Below are 17,471 nucleotides of genomic sequence, written 5' to 3' on the forward strand. Positions count from 1 at the left end.
ATTGACATCTACTTACCAAGCTGTACTGTAGGTTTAATAAATACTGTAGTTTATATACATTTTTCAAGGTTACCTGATTCTGAGGGGTTCCACTCTCCATAATGACCTGGCGCGAATACCTGCTCCACCTGCTTCATAATTTACTTTCCTAATAAAGTGAAATGTTCAGAAAAACAAAATGTGCATGCCATTAACATAAAAATCTGAGTTACTGGCTAGTAATACTTAATAGAAAATGTATATTACACATTTATCTTTATCTGTGTTTTACAAAGTGTAATGTCGTTTAAAGTGAATGTATAGTGATGGTGGTACATTTTTACTTTAGATGTTAAAAAATTAGGAATTTTTTAAATTTCCCTATACAATCCTTTATTTGGAGTACAGTACTGGACACGGGATCTTTTTTCTTAACCATAGATTATATGCAGCTACTTTAAGGAGATCAGACATAGGCAAAAAGAACCTGTAGAGACTTCTATAAACCCCTCTCACTCCCAGCAAGCCTCAGTTTTGTAGAAAGTAGTTCTAAACCCTAATTTTTTTTTACCTTAATGTATGCCTTGCATTAAGATAAAAAAATGTTTAGCTAGCAGTATGCCCCCTCCTTTATACTTACCTGAGCCCTCACTCGATCTAGAATAGCACCCTTCTTCTCACTCTCACAGGCTTTGCTGAGAACAGCAGGAGCCATTGGTTCCTGCTGCTGTTAGTCAAATCCAATGACGAAAGAGCAGGGGGTGGGATCGAGCCACGCTGTCTGTGTCTATAGACGCAGGTAGTGCAGCTCAGGAGAGAGCCCGCTGGTGTGCCACAATAGTAAGCAGCTTGTTATGGTGGCACACCTAGAAGAGGAGGAGCCAGGAGCGCCAGCAGGGGACCAAAGAAGAGGAGGATCAGAGTTGCTCTGTGCTTTTTCATTGTACAAAACAGGTAAGTATAAGCCTGTTTGTTATTTTAAAATTAATAAAAAATAGCATTTACAATTACTTTAAAGGGAGATCATAAAAAACACAAAGAAGGGACCTATGTCCTGGTTTATACTCCAAGTAAAAGATTTTTTCAGATAGGTCAAAAATCCTATTTTCTTTGGATGCTTCAGAACAAGACATAAGGAGGGAAGAAAAATGCCCTGGTTAAGGTTGGAGGAGGACTAAACCTTAGGGAGAAAGAAGGCCCTAGGCCTCAGAACAACCTCATTCATCAGTTCACAAGGAAAGGCTTTTTACAAGATAAGGCAACAAATTCAGCAAATGTGATAGCAGAGAGAAAAAACACCCTGTGAATGAGAACAAACATGGGCTGACAGAACAAGGTTAAGATCCCATGGAGCCACAGGAGGACGCACACATGAGCGTGTGGACACCCTGCACAGAGGCCTTATCTCTAAGAAATGGGGGGTTAACAGTCTCTGAAACAGCCAGGGCCAATATTTGCATCTTGATGGTACAGGACAGATGTTGGACCAGACAGATTGTACAAAGGGCAAGATGCATCCCATGAAGTACTTCCTAGAATGGAACTTCCTAGCCCCACACCACACAAAGCAAGCCTTCCATGTGAGATGGTAGGCTCTACGAGCAAATTACATTCTAGTCTTTTTAGAGCGTATTGGTGACTGAATACAATAGACCCTTGCCCTTCAGCACCTGGGCTTCATCAGCCATGTTGTTAAAGCCAGGATCTAATATTTAGGATGGTGGACTGATGATCCAGAAGGGCATATGGAAAGTCTGCCAGGAGTCAGAGTGTGTCCAAGTACCACATTCTACAGGGGCAGTTCGCTGCATGAGGATCACCAGAATGTTCTCAGTCTCGATCCTGTGAAGTAGATGAGCAAGATAATGTAGAGGTGGAAAGGCACAGATAAGGCTGAAATGATCCTACAGAGTCATTAGACCATCCATGTAAAGTACCAAAGGTCCCTGGAACTGGCAGAAAATCTGTCCAGTTTGTTGTTGATTTAACCGCTTGTGGCAAAGGGCCTGGGATACCTGCAGATGGAGAGACCATTTCTTTCGTATACTGACACTGACAATTGAAAAAGTGCACCTGCCAATTTTCTAGGCCTGGGACTTGAACAGCTGATAGACCAGGAATTTGCAGTTCCACCCAAGTGAGAATCAGGTCTGATTCTTGTTGAGAGGCTCAACTTCTGCTGTCTTCTTGATGTAGACTTGATGTAGATGTCTTGGCATTGTCCAATTAGAATCTAGCTGGGTGATCCCGCAGCTGAGAGATCCAGCATTGAAGGGACAATGGAATTGCCCTTAAATGTCCAAGCCCCGTGCACAGATCTAGTACTCCTCCCCAGCCTGAGTGGCTTGCTTGTATTGTAAGAAAATTCCACATCTTTGGGGGAAAAAGTTTTCCCTGACTCCAGCACCAGGTTGGAAATCCACCACACCAGTAAGAGTCCTGCCTTTACCAGCTGGATGCATAGGGCAGTCTAAGGAATGAGTCTGTTTGCCTCATGCAGCCAGAATGTTGAACGTTGAAGTGCAAAGGTTCAAATCTGGGTGTACAGTACTTCCTTGAAGAGGGCTTTCATCACTCTGAAGACCCTCTTGCAGGTAGGGATTTGAGGGCTGACTCTGGGACCAAAGTGTCTGAGCATGTGAATAGAGAGATAGAAGTTTGCCCTGGGGTAGAAAGATCTTGGACAGGGCTGTAGCCAATATCAGGCCAAGGTGCTTCAATCAGTAAGGAGGTTCCATCAATGACTTCAAAGGGTTGGAGATCCATCAGACTCTTTGCCTTGTCTGCACAATCTGTCTGACATTGGCTGAAAAGGTTTGCATAGACTGTTCCTTTAATCATCCTATTATGTGGATATCATAAAAGTAGAGCAGAGCTAGGACTGGGGCAAGCACCTCGATAAAGACCAGGGTTGATGTCAAAGAGAAGGGCAATAAATTAGGAATGTTGTTTACACATGGCAAAATGTGGAACTAAGCAGCCATGATATCCACAGGGACCAGCAGTTCATCTGATACTAAAGAGCAGGGCAGAGCTACAGGTGGTCATGAACAGAGAGATCCATTAAAACAGAACCAGGGTATCGACTTTAGTCCAGAAAGCAAGGGTCTGGCAGATGAGCAATGGCAAGACATGCTAGAGAAAACAAGGCCTTGAAGTGGGCTCCCAACCTCTTGTCCAACTAGTTCTTAAAAACAGGAAAATATCTTCCACGGAAACTGCCAAGAACCTTTTAGGGTAAGAAATGGCTGAGTAAAAAACAGGGAATGTCCATTTCTGAAAGAGACCCTCCTTAATAGGATATTGCTGAGCAAAACACTTTTGAGGGACAAAAAGTGTGTACATTTTGTTAAGCATATGTCACCTTACCTATGCTGGGCCTCTGCTGGGTCGGTAGATGGAATCGTCAAACATTCATCATGACCATGGAAAAACCTGACAACATGTCCACCAAGAAGATACCCTGAAATATAAAAACACATGTAAGACATAATAAGGTGTATGACACAGTCAACAACAATTTTAAAATAAGTTAGATCAACAATCATTTTTAAATATGTTAATGAGCGAATATATCGCAACCTATGTACTTTTTATTAAAACTTAATTCAATCATCAGCAAATGATAGGGAGGAGAACAGAAAAAACAAGTACAACTCAATAATCAGTACAGAATAACATGTTCTTCCTTTAGTAATTATAAATATTTAGACTATTGCTTTAGCTTTTTTCTTCAAGTAATTCAGGGTTTGAAAGAATAAATGAGACAATAGTAACCCAGATCCATGATGAAATTAAGTCCTTTATGCAATCATGTAGTTGCTACAAAGTAACCCACAATCTGCTGTGTATTGATAGTAGCAAATTTTGGAAACAGCTTTTGAAGACTTCACCAGGAAGGGTGCAAAATCATTCTACCCAGTTGTGCGTACACCCATGGATAGAATCAATCAACAGATCCTTATATGTTTCTGAGAACCTGGTTTAATTCCCAGCTAGTAGTTTAGTCCCAACACTTTTCACAAAATCAAAATTAAGATTTCACAATTAAGATTTCACAATTAAGATTTCACGATTTCACAGATCAAATCTGGTACTTTATTTACTTGTTCAGCAACATGTAAAATTCCTTGGGGACTGTGACACCATCATTTGGCTTTGAAATGTTTCAGGAGTCTAAAATATCGCTACACTTTATTCCCTGAACCTAGCCTTAAGTGTCTTAGGCCGCGTACACACGGGCGGACTGTTCGCCCAACTTTGTCCGCTGAACAGTGTTTGGGCGGACAGTCCGCTCGTGTGTGGGCTTTCAGCGGACAGTTTCAGCGGACAGTTTGACGAACAAGGTTTTTCAGAATTTCCGAAAAACTGTCCGCTGAAACCTTGTTTCAGCGAACAGTCCGCTCGTGTGTAGGCTTGTTCGTCAAACTAAGTTCCGCGCATGCTCAGAAAGGATTTACACGCCGAAAGTTATAATGCAGTGTATAGGACGTCGTATTTTTCGTCCCGTCGTACGTGCCGTTCACGTCATCGCGCACGGTTTCAGCAAACTGTTCGTTCGTCGTGTGTGGCCATGTCCGTCCATGCTAATTTTGAGCGGACTGTTTGCTGAAACTGTTTGACGGACAAAGTTGGGCGAACAGTCCCCGCGTGTGTACGCGGCCTCAGAAGTGTGCGAATAAAAGGTGCTCAATAAAAGATTTCCTGCATTTCCCTTGCATTTGCTGATAATTAGCCACAAAGAAGATTCACTATGTCTCTTTGACAAGAAGCTTCATTTTCAAAAAAGGAAAGTAAAATTTCCAGATGATTTGTAACATTTAAAATACATAATGTACAAAGGATGGTTCATCGAATCAGTTGTCTATAAACATGACTGTGACATTTTCTTAACACAATTTACTTAGGTGAACAGTATAACACAAAACTAAAAGCAAAACGTTACATAGAGATGGCACTTATCAATGTGCGTCATATTTAGATCCTTAGGGCATTGAGCTCAACATGATAAAGATAAGACAGCGAGGCATTGCTGCTGCTGTCAAAGCTAATGGCAAATCTGGCGTTTCAGGCCATTTAACTGAAGTTCAGAAATACAAGTTCTGCCTCACAACCAAAGAGCAGGAAATTCTAATCTAAGTTATATCTCAAGGGCACCAAAATCAAGCCTGTAGACATTACAAAAATAGGAATATTAAAGTGATATTAAAAGTCTTTTTTATGCACTTTCAGCAACCAATTTAACCACTTGCTTACTGGGCACTTAAACCCCCCTCCTGCCCAGACCAATTTTCAGATTTCAGCGCTGATACACTTTGAATGACAATTTCGAGGCCATACAACACTGTACCCAAATGAATTTTTTATCATTTTTTTCCCACAAATAGAGCTTTCTTTTGGTGGTATTTAATTACAGCTGGGAGTTTTATTTTTTGCTAAACAAACAAAAAAAGATGCAAAATAAAAAAAATTTAAAATCATGTTTAATAGTTTGTTATAAAATTTTGCAAACAGGTCATTTTTCTCCTTCATTGAAGTGTGCTGATGAGGCGGCACTGGTGGGCACTGATAGGCTGCACTGGTGGGCACTGATAGGCTGCAATGGTGGGCACTGATAGGCTGCACTGGTGGGCACTGATAGGCATAGTTAAGGCGGCACTAATAGGCACAGATAAGGTGGCACCGATAGGCACAGATAAGGCAGTACTGATGGGCACAGATAAGGCGGCACTGATAGGTGGCTCTGATAGGTGGCACTGCTGGGCATTGATGGGCGGCACTGATGGGCACTGATGGGCACTGGTAGATGACACTGATGGGCACGGATATGTGGCACTGGGGTGCAGCACTGTTGTTGAGGCAGATTGTGGGCACTGATAGGTGGCACTGTGGGCACTGATGGGTGGCACTGTGGGCACTGATGGGTGGCACTGTGGGCACTGATGGGGGACATTTTTTTATTACTGAGGTGGCACTGGCAGGGGGCCGGTGGGCACTGATAAGCTGGCCCACATCAGTCCCGATCACGGCCGCCGGTGATCGGCTCTTTTTTTTTCTCCTCACACTGTCAGCGCGAGGAGGAAAAATAGCCGATTGCCGGCTCCGTTGTGTCACATGATCAGCTGTCATTGGCTGACAGCTGATCACGTGGTAAGGGGTCGGGATCGACCCCTTGCTTCGATCCATGATCAGACGAGTCTCATAGACTCGCGGAGCACAGAGCGGGGCGTGCAGGCCTTTTGTGCATGGGACGATGTCAATAGACGTAGTCCCGGTAAAGCAGGTCCGCGCTGTAGCCGTCATTCGGCTATAGCGCAGATCCCTAGTGGTTAAAGGATAAGTTCACCTTAAAAAAATAATAAATGCCCATCTTTTTGCAGGTAAAAAAAATGTGTATTCATTAATTTTTTATTGGGAACCTGTAAAGCATTGCACCTGGGACCAGCAGATCATGGGTACAATGTAGGGCTCTTGCAGACTGAAAGTGTAAGCTGTCTGCTCGTACCTCATACGGGCAATCAGTTACACACTGACAGGAAGCATCAATGAACTACCTGCTCAATAGCACCCTGGTAGTACATTGAGAACTACATGCCAACACATGCAAAGGCTGTCCATATTGGTAGTTCTAACATTCACAGAACTCAATGACATGGCCCCGGCCTGCTGTCATAGAGGGGACTCGGGATGCAGGGTCAGGCACAACAGAAACATGTTACTAGTTATACCCTGAATACCGGTGTACATGTTATAAAAGGTGAACTTATTCTTTAATCACTTACCAAGCATACACACCTTCTTCATCTTTTAATCCCTGCTTTTGTTCCAGTTTAAAGCTGAACTCCAGGAATCCAGCCACTCTGATAAATGTGCTGGCATGCTGTGTATAAAGCCAGTTTTCATATCCATGTATGGGAAGGCTGAATTTACCCAAGTTGATCGATCAATTTGGATACAATCAGACTGTCAGATTTCATATGCGATTATTGCTAGTGGCTAGCAATAATCGCATATGAAATAGTGGGTGTGGCCCTGCCACAGGGAGAACACAATGGCTCTGCAGGAGGGATTTCCCCACCAACGCTAACTGTGTTGATGGGGAAATCAAGGTTGTTGCAGGAAAGAAAATCGCTCCATCTATGGCCTGCTGTCCAATGAGATGCATGCAGCCTTCCAGCCGCTACTCTCTGGGGCCCTGACATTAACGATGCTGTGATTTCACACACAGCATCTCTGCCTGCCCCTCCTCTCTGCTGCCTAACCACAGAAGCTTTTGTATTTTTTGAATTATTTCACAAAATACAAGGGAGTCTGTGAATGGGCAGCAGAGGGGAGAGGCAGGCACAGCAGGACATAGGTGCTGAATGAGCTGAGACCAGCTTAGATAAAAGGGTACAGCATTGATGCTCCAGAACGATAGCAAGAGCTATCACTCTGGATCTCAATAAAACTTGCAGATGTAAATTAAAGGGATAAGTTCACGTAACGACATGCACCTCATTGGACTTAACTCATAGTATGCCTGCATATTTATCAAAGTGGTTGAATACCTGGAATCCAGCTTTAAGCTAGTGCCATGACTCCCCTGCTCCTCCCCTTCTTTTCTCCAAAAATAACAGACTCGCTGGACATTGCACTGTCCACTGTTATGTCTTCCCTGTGAAAAACAGAAGTTCAGAGAAGCAGTACTGAGACAGCAGGAGCCAGCAGCGCTAAAAGTTGTAAACTGCCATTGTTGGGGTAAGAAGTTTAACAAATAGTTTAATGGGGAATGTTTATTTTTATGTGCTCACTAGTCAATGGAATCCTGTATATAGCAGTGACCACATACAAAACACTGAGTAAAAAGTGAATTACCATGTCAAAATGTATCAACAATAACTCAAATGACTCAAGACAAACCTTCCTCCACACTGCTCCCGGAGCACGTAGGATGGACATTCCACAGCGTTTGCATAAAAGAAGCATCCACCTGAATATTTCCCATTCCATTGGATATAGAGAGATGCTATGGGATAAAATTAAGAATTATTTACATGTGCTGTAAACACATTTCTGAAGAGAGGTTGAGCACAACATTGCATTGATTCTGCAAAAGACATATATAAAATGTACCTTGTCTTATCTTGTGTGCGGTAAAACAATATGGTTGGCATCTTAAGTGTAGAGAAACAAGGTCCCCTTTTATCAACTGCTGGCACAAATAACTAAAAGTCATTTTGACAAAAGTTCCCTTTCAACAAACGACTTATTCAAATAAACAGGAATACTACCAGCCTTAGCAGAACAAAGCATCTTTTTGCCTGTTGAGGTCACCCTAAGTACATCTAAGGTAAAGGCTAAGGTAAATACATTTTGTGTTGTCTCTAATCTCAGTGAACACCATTTAAAACAACATTTATTGTTTCAAATGCTAGTAGTTTACTTCAGTGACACTCATTCCACTTTTTAAAAATGCACAATCACTTTTAGCGTTCTTAAAGCTGAATTCCAGGAGTTCAGCTACTTTGTAATAACTGCAGGCATACCATTAGTTAAGTATAAGAAGAGGCCTGCCACCTCATAGACATATCTCTATTATTTACATCAGACAGGTTTATTGTGTCTCAGGAAGTTAACTTCTGGAGCTCCAAGGCTGCTGTCTGTGGTCTCAGTTCCTTCAAGAGCAGAGTCGCTGGAACTGCTAGCCCTGCCCCTCCCCTCCTTCTGCCCATTCGCAGAAGCCTTTGTAATATGTGAACACTTTCTGAAAAAAATTTGAAAGACTTTTGTGAATGGGGTGAATGGCTAGTAGAGGGGAGGGATGACATATCTATCTGCTCTGTGTGTCTGTCTCTCTTTTCAGAGCCAGAGTGTGTCCTCTGAGAGTGCAATAAACCTGTCACATAGATACAAGAGAAACATAGAGGTGATGTGTACCTAATTGGACTTGCAGTGTGCCTGCACTTTTTGCAAAGTTGCTGAAATGCTGAAATTCAGTTTTAACCACTTTTGTACATTTTTGAACATTGGATCAGTGGGCTTTTTTTCACAGTGCTGTTTATGAACGGCGCTGGATAACTAATCCTCAAGTGACTAATACTCTGGGTAGTCGCTTTGTAACTAAGTGCCTGTCATTAAACAGCTGGCTGCACAGAGACACTACTCTGAGGGGCTGAGTAAAAATGTGATTACTGTAATCGGTCATTAAAGTGCTCACATGTTACTGTTTACAGTACTGATTCCTCCCCTTCTTACAAAAAGGAAAGGAGAGGGATTGTGTAATTGTGAATCAGCAGCTGCAGATCCATTCATCCTGTTTCACTGACTCAAGGACCATTTTTATAAACCCTTTTATGTCCCCTCCTCTCCTACACATACTAGCTCCATATAGTCTATCTAGTGACCTGTATATTGCCCCTTTTTCTTCCCTTATCCTGCACATCTGAACATTAATATCTTCATCTCCATGATACCACTGTATGTGACCTGTACATTAACTCTTTCACTTCCTCCTTTCTCTGACCTGTGCAATAATGAATATCTGGTACACCATTCTTAAGCTCTGTGTTTAAACTCGGTAGCAACATTTTTCCTCAATTCCAGAAAACTTTGGCAAAAATTAGATCGAATCGGGGGCTCTACTTTCCAAAAAAGTGTCATTTCAGAGTTTTTGTCATATTCAGGCATTTTTATTTTTCAAAATATTTGGTTGTTTTTTCATAAAAAACTGTTTTTTAAATACCACCAAAAGAAAGTTCTGTCTCAAAAAATATATAAATATGATCTAAAACTCATTTGGCTACAATGTTGCTTAATTTCGCGTACACATGATCGGACTCTAGTCCGCCGGACAATTCGATCGTGTGTGGGCTCCGGCGGACTTTTTCTTCCCAAAAGTCTAGCGGACTTATAAATAAGATTTGCTTCAAAATTGTCCGCCGGACCCAGCTTTCTAGCGGACAATCTGTTCGGATTGCCCTATCGCGGACTAAAACCGACGCTAAGGCAGCTATTGGCTACTGGCTATGAACTTCCTTGTTCTACATCCTCATGTTCAAATCCGTCTCACTTTTGGAGTGATCGTGTGTGGCCAAGTCCATTCGTTTGAAAGTCAGGTGGACCTCAGCTGCAAAGTCCAGTGGACAATCCGCTGGACTAAGTCCGCAGAATGTCGCGTCCACACGAGCGGATTGTATGGCGTACTTAGTTCTTCATACAATCCGACGGACAGTCCGTCGTACTTTCCACTGAACGGACTTGACCACACACGGATACACAAACAGTCCGTCGAAAGCTTGCACGATGACGTGTACAGCACGTACGACGGGACTGGAAATAGGAAGTCCAAGACACAGCAAAGCACCCTTCCGCCGTGTAAATCCTTTCTGGGCATGCGCCATTCTTAGTCCGTCGAACTAGCATACTGACGACCGTATTGTCCGCTGAAACCAAAGTAGGACGGACAGGATTTCGAAAAAAACCCGAAATTCTTAGTACTCCGGACTGCACGCTGAAAAAGTCCGCTGAAGCCCACACACGAGCGGATTGTCCGCTGAAATGTGTTTCGGCGGACTAAGTACGCCATACAATCCGCTCGTGTGTACGCGGCATTAGAAAGAGTCACCAATCTGGTGGAATGAGTGCATAAACGCACAGGAGGAGTTTTGTCCTTTAGAGTGTAAGCACATGTGATGAGCTATCTTATATCCATCTAGTATAGGTGGACTTTGAAGCAGGATGTCCTTTGCAAGGTATTGAGGGTAGGGCGAATAGGGAGTCTACCCTTCTTTTTTTTTTTTACTTCTTTATTACATTTTTTCCTAGTCATACAAAGTCACCAGGGTCAAGCACACAACCTAGAAGATAGCAACATAAAAAAAAAAACCTTTAGATGAAACTTCATTAAGCTTCAAAATTAAATTTGGAGTCTGTCTTTCTAATATAAGAAGTGAAAAGGATTTTTGGATGTTTTGGACCAGGGCACTGCTCATTACAGTTAGAGACTGATACCAACCTAGGAAGAAAGGATGGCCCTGGGCGTAATACTACCTTTTCCTCGTGAAGGATAAGTAATGGCTCCTTAGAAGAGTGGGCTGCTAGCTCCAAGACACATCTGACAGATGTGAGAGCAACCAAGAAGGCTAACAGGAGAGATCATCTAAGGGGATTTGCCCCAGTTGAAGACCTTTAGTGTAGAAACACTTTGGGCCAGCATTTACTGCACCCCACATTGCTTTTATGTTTTTTTTTTTGACTTGTGATCCCTTTTATCCTGCCATTTTTGTCATATATGACACTATTTTTAATAAACCTCCTGGTTTGACCTGCACCATTTGGATACCATTTGCATGCCATTCTGGGGTTATAAGGAATTGCCCTGGAATTATACCTACTTGCCGCAAGAACGGTTCATGGAGCCATGGAATCAAGAGTTGGGGATCCCACATCAGATTGAACCAATCTCTTTCAGAGTACCACACCAACCTCAGCCCCCATTGGGTCACAAGCCTTTCTGACTCACTGTCACATGACATGTGTGTCCATCACAGTCGGTAAGAGTGTTTACTCATTTATCTTAAAAGCACCGTTGAGATCAGCTACAGACAAGCTGTTTTGCTCTGTTTCTGATTGTTTGGTGTCATCTGAACAAAAAGACCTCTCTTCACCTCCACTATTCTATGGACTATTAGCCCTTGTACACACGGTTGGACATTCCGACAACAAAATCCATCGGATTTTGTCCAACGGATTCTGTCCGAAACTGATGTTGCATACACACGGTCAGACAAAGTTGTCGGAAAATCCAATCGTACGTAACGTGATGACATTATTTCATTAACATTATTTCATTACGACGGACGTAGCCAATAGCTTTGGTCTAAGAATTTGATCTGAGCATGCGTGGCACTTTGTCCGATCGGAATTCTCTACACACAATCGGACAAAGTCCGATCGGATCATGTTGTTGGAAAGTTTTATAACCCAGCTCTAAAATTTTGTCCGTCGGATATTCCGATGGAAACAGACCGATGGAGCCCACACACAGTCGGATTATCCAACAACACGGTCCGATCGGACATTTTCCGTCGGAATGTCCGACCGTGTGTACAAGGGCTTAGTGTGCAGTGTTATATGCACTTCATGCATTTGCACATTTGTGTTTTTTGTTGTTGTTGTCACACAATTTTTTCATTACAGCTTGATACGTGTATGATCTTATTATTTTTTTAGTACACATTAGCGCTACACTGTTTGATCTATCTTTTTTGATTAACTTTGTTTGAGTGTTAGCAGCTTTTTTCACAATTTATTTATGGTGTAGCACAGTCTTTTCTTCACTATTGCATCTAAGGGGATTTCCCTGATGGCTTTAAATGGTGGTGTCTGCAGAGCAGAGAGAAACACACTGAGGTCCCAAGGAAGCAAAGAGTGCTTTAAGGGGGGACTGATTGGAGATACGCCTTGTATAAAGGTTTTGAAAAGGTAGAGCGAGGCAAAGGATTTTTGAAAAATAATGGTCAAGACCAAAGTCTGACCTTTCAATGTGTTTAAGATCATATTTTGGTCCAGTCTTGATCATAGGAAGGTCCGAATATGAAACACAGAGTAATCTCTGGGGTTGAAGTGCCTATGTTCACACCAATAGTAGATCATTTTGAAAGTGACTTTTCTTGCTTTTAGCAAAGTAGGGTTGATAGATTTAGAGACCCCTCTGTCTCTTAAGACAATGGCTTCAACAGCCATGTCATTAAAGGCAGTGACTAAGAAACAAGATAGAATAAGGGGCTCTGTGAATGCAGGTCATGCCTGGTGGGAAGAGGCAAAGAGTCACCTCCTAGCAGTCTAAATATGTTTATATATCAGGCTCCTGGGACAGTTTGGTGCAATGAGAATAACCAGTTTCTTCTCTTGCTCTATTTTGCAGAGCAGTTGAAGCAACATTTTATGAATGGAAGGCATATCTTAACCTGGATTGAGACCAGGGAATTATCATGGAATCCAAAGCCAGTCCTTGGTCCAGGCAACAAACTGAGGTAACTGGTTGCTGAATCTGAGGGCCTCATCCAGGGTCACTCATCTCTAACATATCAAGTTGAAGATGTTATGGTGAAGGGTCCATTCATCTTGGTCAAAGCAGTGACTGCCTTCCAATCATCTACTCTTGGGATGTGGAAAGCAAACATCGATGGACAGTGTTTCTCCATCCATGAGATGATCAAGCTTGCTTACTTCAAGGAAGCATGCCTCCCGGTATCCTCTTGGTTAATAATGTAGGCCACAGACTTTTTAAGGGAAACCCAGTTGACAAGCACGCATTGGCCTGCAGGCACAAGCATACCAGGGTATGCACAAGGAGAAGCATGTATTGGCACATGCGTGAGCACATGCAGGCGCGAGCAGGCACGTGCGCACACAGACCTGCACACACTGGTGCCAGTAAGCCTATTTAAACCAAGCAATCACACACACATTGCTGAGTGGTCTTTCAGCTTGTTCCATTAACCTGTGCTTTGATCTGTTCCAGTTATCTGTGTTTGACCCGGCTTCTCGTGTACCTTTCTTTGGACTTCCGCCTGCCTACCTGTGGCCTTGGCTTGTGTTTGACTCTGCTCCTGTCTCTTGCTGCTGTACTTTACTGCCCAATTGTATACTGAACCCGGCCTGTATCCTGTCTCCACCTCAGCCTCATGTTCCTGTACCTGCTCTGGCCGGCTGTTGATGACCCCCTGGCTCATGTTCCGGCAATGCTTCTGCCTGCTGATCCAGCGTCACGGTGTTCCACTTTCCAGTACCTGTCTGGTGATCTACGGCCATCAGGTTCCTGTCAAGCCTCAGCTGGTGTCACCTGCTAAACTGCCCCTTGTGTCACTCTATGTCCTTCACTCCCTGTCATCTCTATCAGGAGCGTTGGACAGGAGGTGAAAGAGAAGCCCTCTTTTCGATCTCCACCAGGTACGTGACAGCCATGGTGTTATAGGATTACACCTTAAATGGGTGTTCTTGCAGAAGTCCAATGGTGCATAGCAATCCTTATAGCTCTAAGCTCCAGGATGCTGATGGGGAGTGTGGCTTTCACTGGTGGTCATGTTCCCTGAACACTCCTGCTCAGGCTAAAAGACTGACATCTGTCATTATCACATTCCATGATGTGACAGACACTACTTTCCCATTGTCAAGGCTGGGTTAAAAATCCACCAAGCTTGGGAATTTTTTGCTTGGCTGAATAGGAGCCGAGTAGGTTGAGAGAAGGAGCCTACTACTTATGAAAATAGTCTCAAAGCAGTCTCGAAATGAAATTGGGTGAATAGGATAGTTCTGAAGAAGACAAGCATAAGACCCAAAAAAAGTCCAGTTAGCTGCTTTTGGTGCACAAAAAATTGCAGCAATAGTTGGTTCCAAAACAGAGCCTGTGAGGCTCTTTGTCTGCAGAATCTTTGAATGAAGGAACATCTTGAATTGGTATAGTGAACCCTTGTTTTACTGGATAGTGTCAGGAAGGACATACCAGGAGACAAAGTTGGTTCTTCTAGACAGCTTCCTTGTCACGTACCTGACAGTAGAGCCTGATATTACACCTCTGACTCAAGGCTCCCCAGTAGAGCAGACAGGGAATGCAGGAATGCAGAGTCACATGAGTGCCTGATTGGTTGCAGACCGCGGAATCCGAAGCAGCTGTAGGAGGAGCGGTAGCTCAGCAGGATTCTCCAGGCAGACGAGAGGGATAGTACAGGCAGGCCGGGTCATACACTGGCGGACACGTCAGAAGCAGATGCGGAGGCAGAAGAATAGTCAGGATACAGGCCAGGTCGGTGATGGGCTGACAGCAAGGTAGCAGAAGGAGCAGGCAGGTGCGGTGGTCAGACAAGCCGGTTTGGGTGCACGTGCGCACGCACATTTGTGCGCTAATGCACACAAAGATGTGCACATGCGCACGGGCGGCAATCTGACAGGTTGTCTTGGATTCTCATCCTCAATACTGGCATGCCCTTCCTGACAAATGCGCACGTGACAGGGGCTGAGGTCACAGGTCGTATTCTTCGGCCGCCATCTTGCATACTGGCTCATCCTTCCTGACAGTCTTGTGTATAGGCACAGGCTAATTCATGTTCCTTTACATGCGCATATTAGTGCACATGAGTGCACATCTGTTGCTCACATTGGCACCAAGTGGGCTATTTAAACTAAGCCTAAGTTATGCTTCAGTACTATCTTGTCTACAGCATTCCCATGCATACCTGCTACCTGTTACTGGGCATCTGACTACTGTTACCGACCCGGCTTGTCTTGACTACTCCTGAACTCCGCATTTAGTGGGTGGTGGCCTGAGACTCTCATGGGATGTGTCTAATGAACGTATATGTGTATATAATAACTGAAGGAGCCATTACTGCTAGGCTCTGAGGAAGAAGGTAATCCCTCGAAACGCATCAGCCAGGAGTGGTCCTAATGTCCTCCTTTTTGTTATCTGGAGACTGTTGTTTCCAGGACTGATTTCCACAAATAGGTGGCTTTTACAAGCAATAATTCTTCACATGATTGTGAGTAGTTTTTAACCACTTACTGAATGCACACTATTCATGATTGTGGAGTTACAGCTATAGTACAATAAACAGGATGATCCTTGCTTTCCTGTTCATGTTGCTGGTCCATATATAGAGTCCAGGCTTCGTTTGTCACAGTGAGTGTACCCCTGAAGGGGTCTTCAGGGTCTAAGTTTCATAGGAAAGGACCATGGCCCTGGACCTGAATAGCACACTGCAGTTAACTACACACATTGCAAAAAGTGCTGAGTTGTGCGAAAAAATAGGATCCAGTACCAGAAGAAATATTTCAGGCTGTGAGGTCCAGGTACAGTTCCCAAGGTTTTTGGAGATTACACCAATCAGGAAGCACTGCTCCTATTATTACCTATTATTGTATTAGAAGACAGTGAAAAGTTGATTGAAGAATCCAAAGAAAAACAAACTAATTAAGCTAGTGATTTCTCCGTTAAGAATTCAATGACCTTAGGACACTAGCAAAGAACTGAGAACCCACAGAATAGGGTAGGATTATAGGGGAATGGCCAGTAAGCATGTCCTCAAAAGTTTGCCACTGTCCACTTACCTGAAAGTGCCAGCCTATAACGCAAGGTCTCCATGAATATACAGCCTGTGTTCTGTATGACAGAGTCTATCAGGTCTTAATTAACAGACTTATTTAATAGACAAAATGCTCTGGACTGGAACAGCTGTAGAGGATTTAAGCAGACATGCTTGTTTAACCACTTCAATACTGGGCACTTTCATCCCTTCTTTCCCAGACCAATTTTCAGCTTTCAGCAAGATCATACTTTGAATGACAATTGCACGGCCATGTAACACTGTACTCAAATTACATTTTTATAAAAACAAATTCACACAAATAGAGCTTTTTTTTGGGTGGTATTTAGACACCGCTTGGGGTTTTTATTTGTTACTCCACAAGTAAAAAAAAAACTGACAATTTTCCCAAAAAAATGAATTTTTCTTAGTTTCTGTTATAAAATGTTGCAAATAAGTAATTCCTCTTGATAAATTTTGACCAAAAATGATGCTGCTACATTTCTTTGGTAAAAAATAACCCAAATCAGTGTTTATTTGGTGTTGGCAGTGATGGAGACAGACAGATTTTTTATTGGGAAACTGAAATGTTTATAGGGGCGGGGGTATATCAGTGGTGCTTGGTGTACTTTGTGGGGTGATATGTAACAGCTCTCTGTGTAAAATCATCCTCACACAGAGAGCTGTCACAGATCTGCAGATTCCCCCTCTATCCCCCCTCCCTCCGCGCACTGAACTCTCACTGAGCTTAGTGGGGAGACCTGTCACAGAGACACGCGTCTCTGTTTACATTGTGACGGCTGTGATTGGACACAGCCGTCAGGTGATCGGGAGGGCCATTCACAGCACCCATATCCCAATCTCTGCTCAGCTGGATGCTGTGATCCAAATGATCAGAGGATCAAGCTGCAGTGAATCTCGTGGCCACACTGCGAGCACTTGTTCTGAGGGACGTTCCAGAACATCCACTCAGAACAAGGAAAGAACCACCCGGCCGTTTATGTGCAGTGGCCTGGTGGGAAGTAGTTAAGAGGCTGGGAGAGGGAAAACTCAACACTGTTTCAGTAAATAGTATTGGTTACACAACAGAAGAGAGTGAAGGTGGTACTAAAAGAACCTACAAGTAGAATTATACATGAGTCTACCATCAAGTGATGACTTAGCTATGTCCCTAGATGAAAGAGCAGTAAATCTAATGACTCATTAAAATATCTGTAGACATATGGGGGTTATTTACTAAAGGAAAATCCACTTTGCACTGCAAGTGCACTTGGAAGTAAAGTCACTGTAGATCCGAGGGGGACATGCAAGGAAAATAGAAAACAGCATTTCAGCTTGCACATAATTGGATGATAAAATCATCAGAGCTTCCACTTATTTCAGATCTACCCCTTAGATTTAGAGTGACTGCACTTCCAAGTGCACTTT

General features: G+C 43.2%; 1 protein-coding gene across 8 annotated transcripts in view; it reads right to left on the minus strand.

Moving 5' to 3' along the window:
• RYR3 (ryanodine receptor 3) overlaps positions 1-17,471 on the minus strand; it is a 1,008,486-nt gene that overhangs the window by 701,305 nt on the left and 289,710 nt on the right. For all 8 annotated transcript variants that reach the window (XM_077464742.1, XM_077464741.1, XM_077464740.1 and 5 more), the window contains 3 exons: positions 7,882-7,987; positions 3,349-3,442; positions 74-148 (listed from right to left, as the gene is read on the minus strand). In XM_077464742.1, coding sequence (XP_077320868.1) covers positions 74-148; positions 3,349-3,442; positions 7,882-7,987 — 275 coding nt within the window. The remainder of the gene's footprint in view (positions 1-73; positions 149-3,348; positions 3,443-7,881; positions 7,988-17,471) is intronic.

The sequence above is a fragment of the Lithobates pipiens genome, unplaced genomic scaffold (genome assembly GCF_037356315.1).
Source record: "Lithobates pipiens isolate NorthernLeopardFrog02 unplaced genomic scaffold, aLitPip1_a1.2 Scaffold_30, whole genome shotgun sequence".
Classification (NCBI taxonomy): Eukaryota; Metazoa; Chordata; class Amphibia; order Anura; family Ranidae; genus Lithobates; species Lithobates pipiens.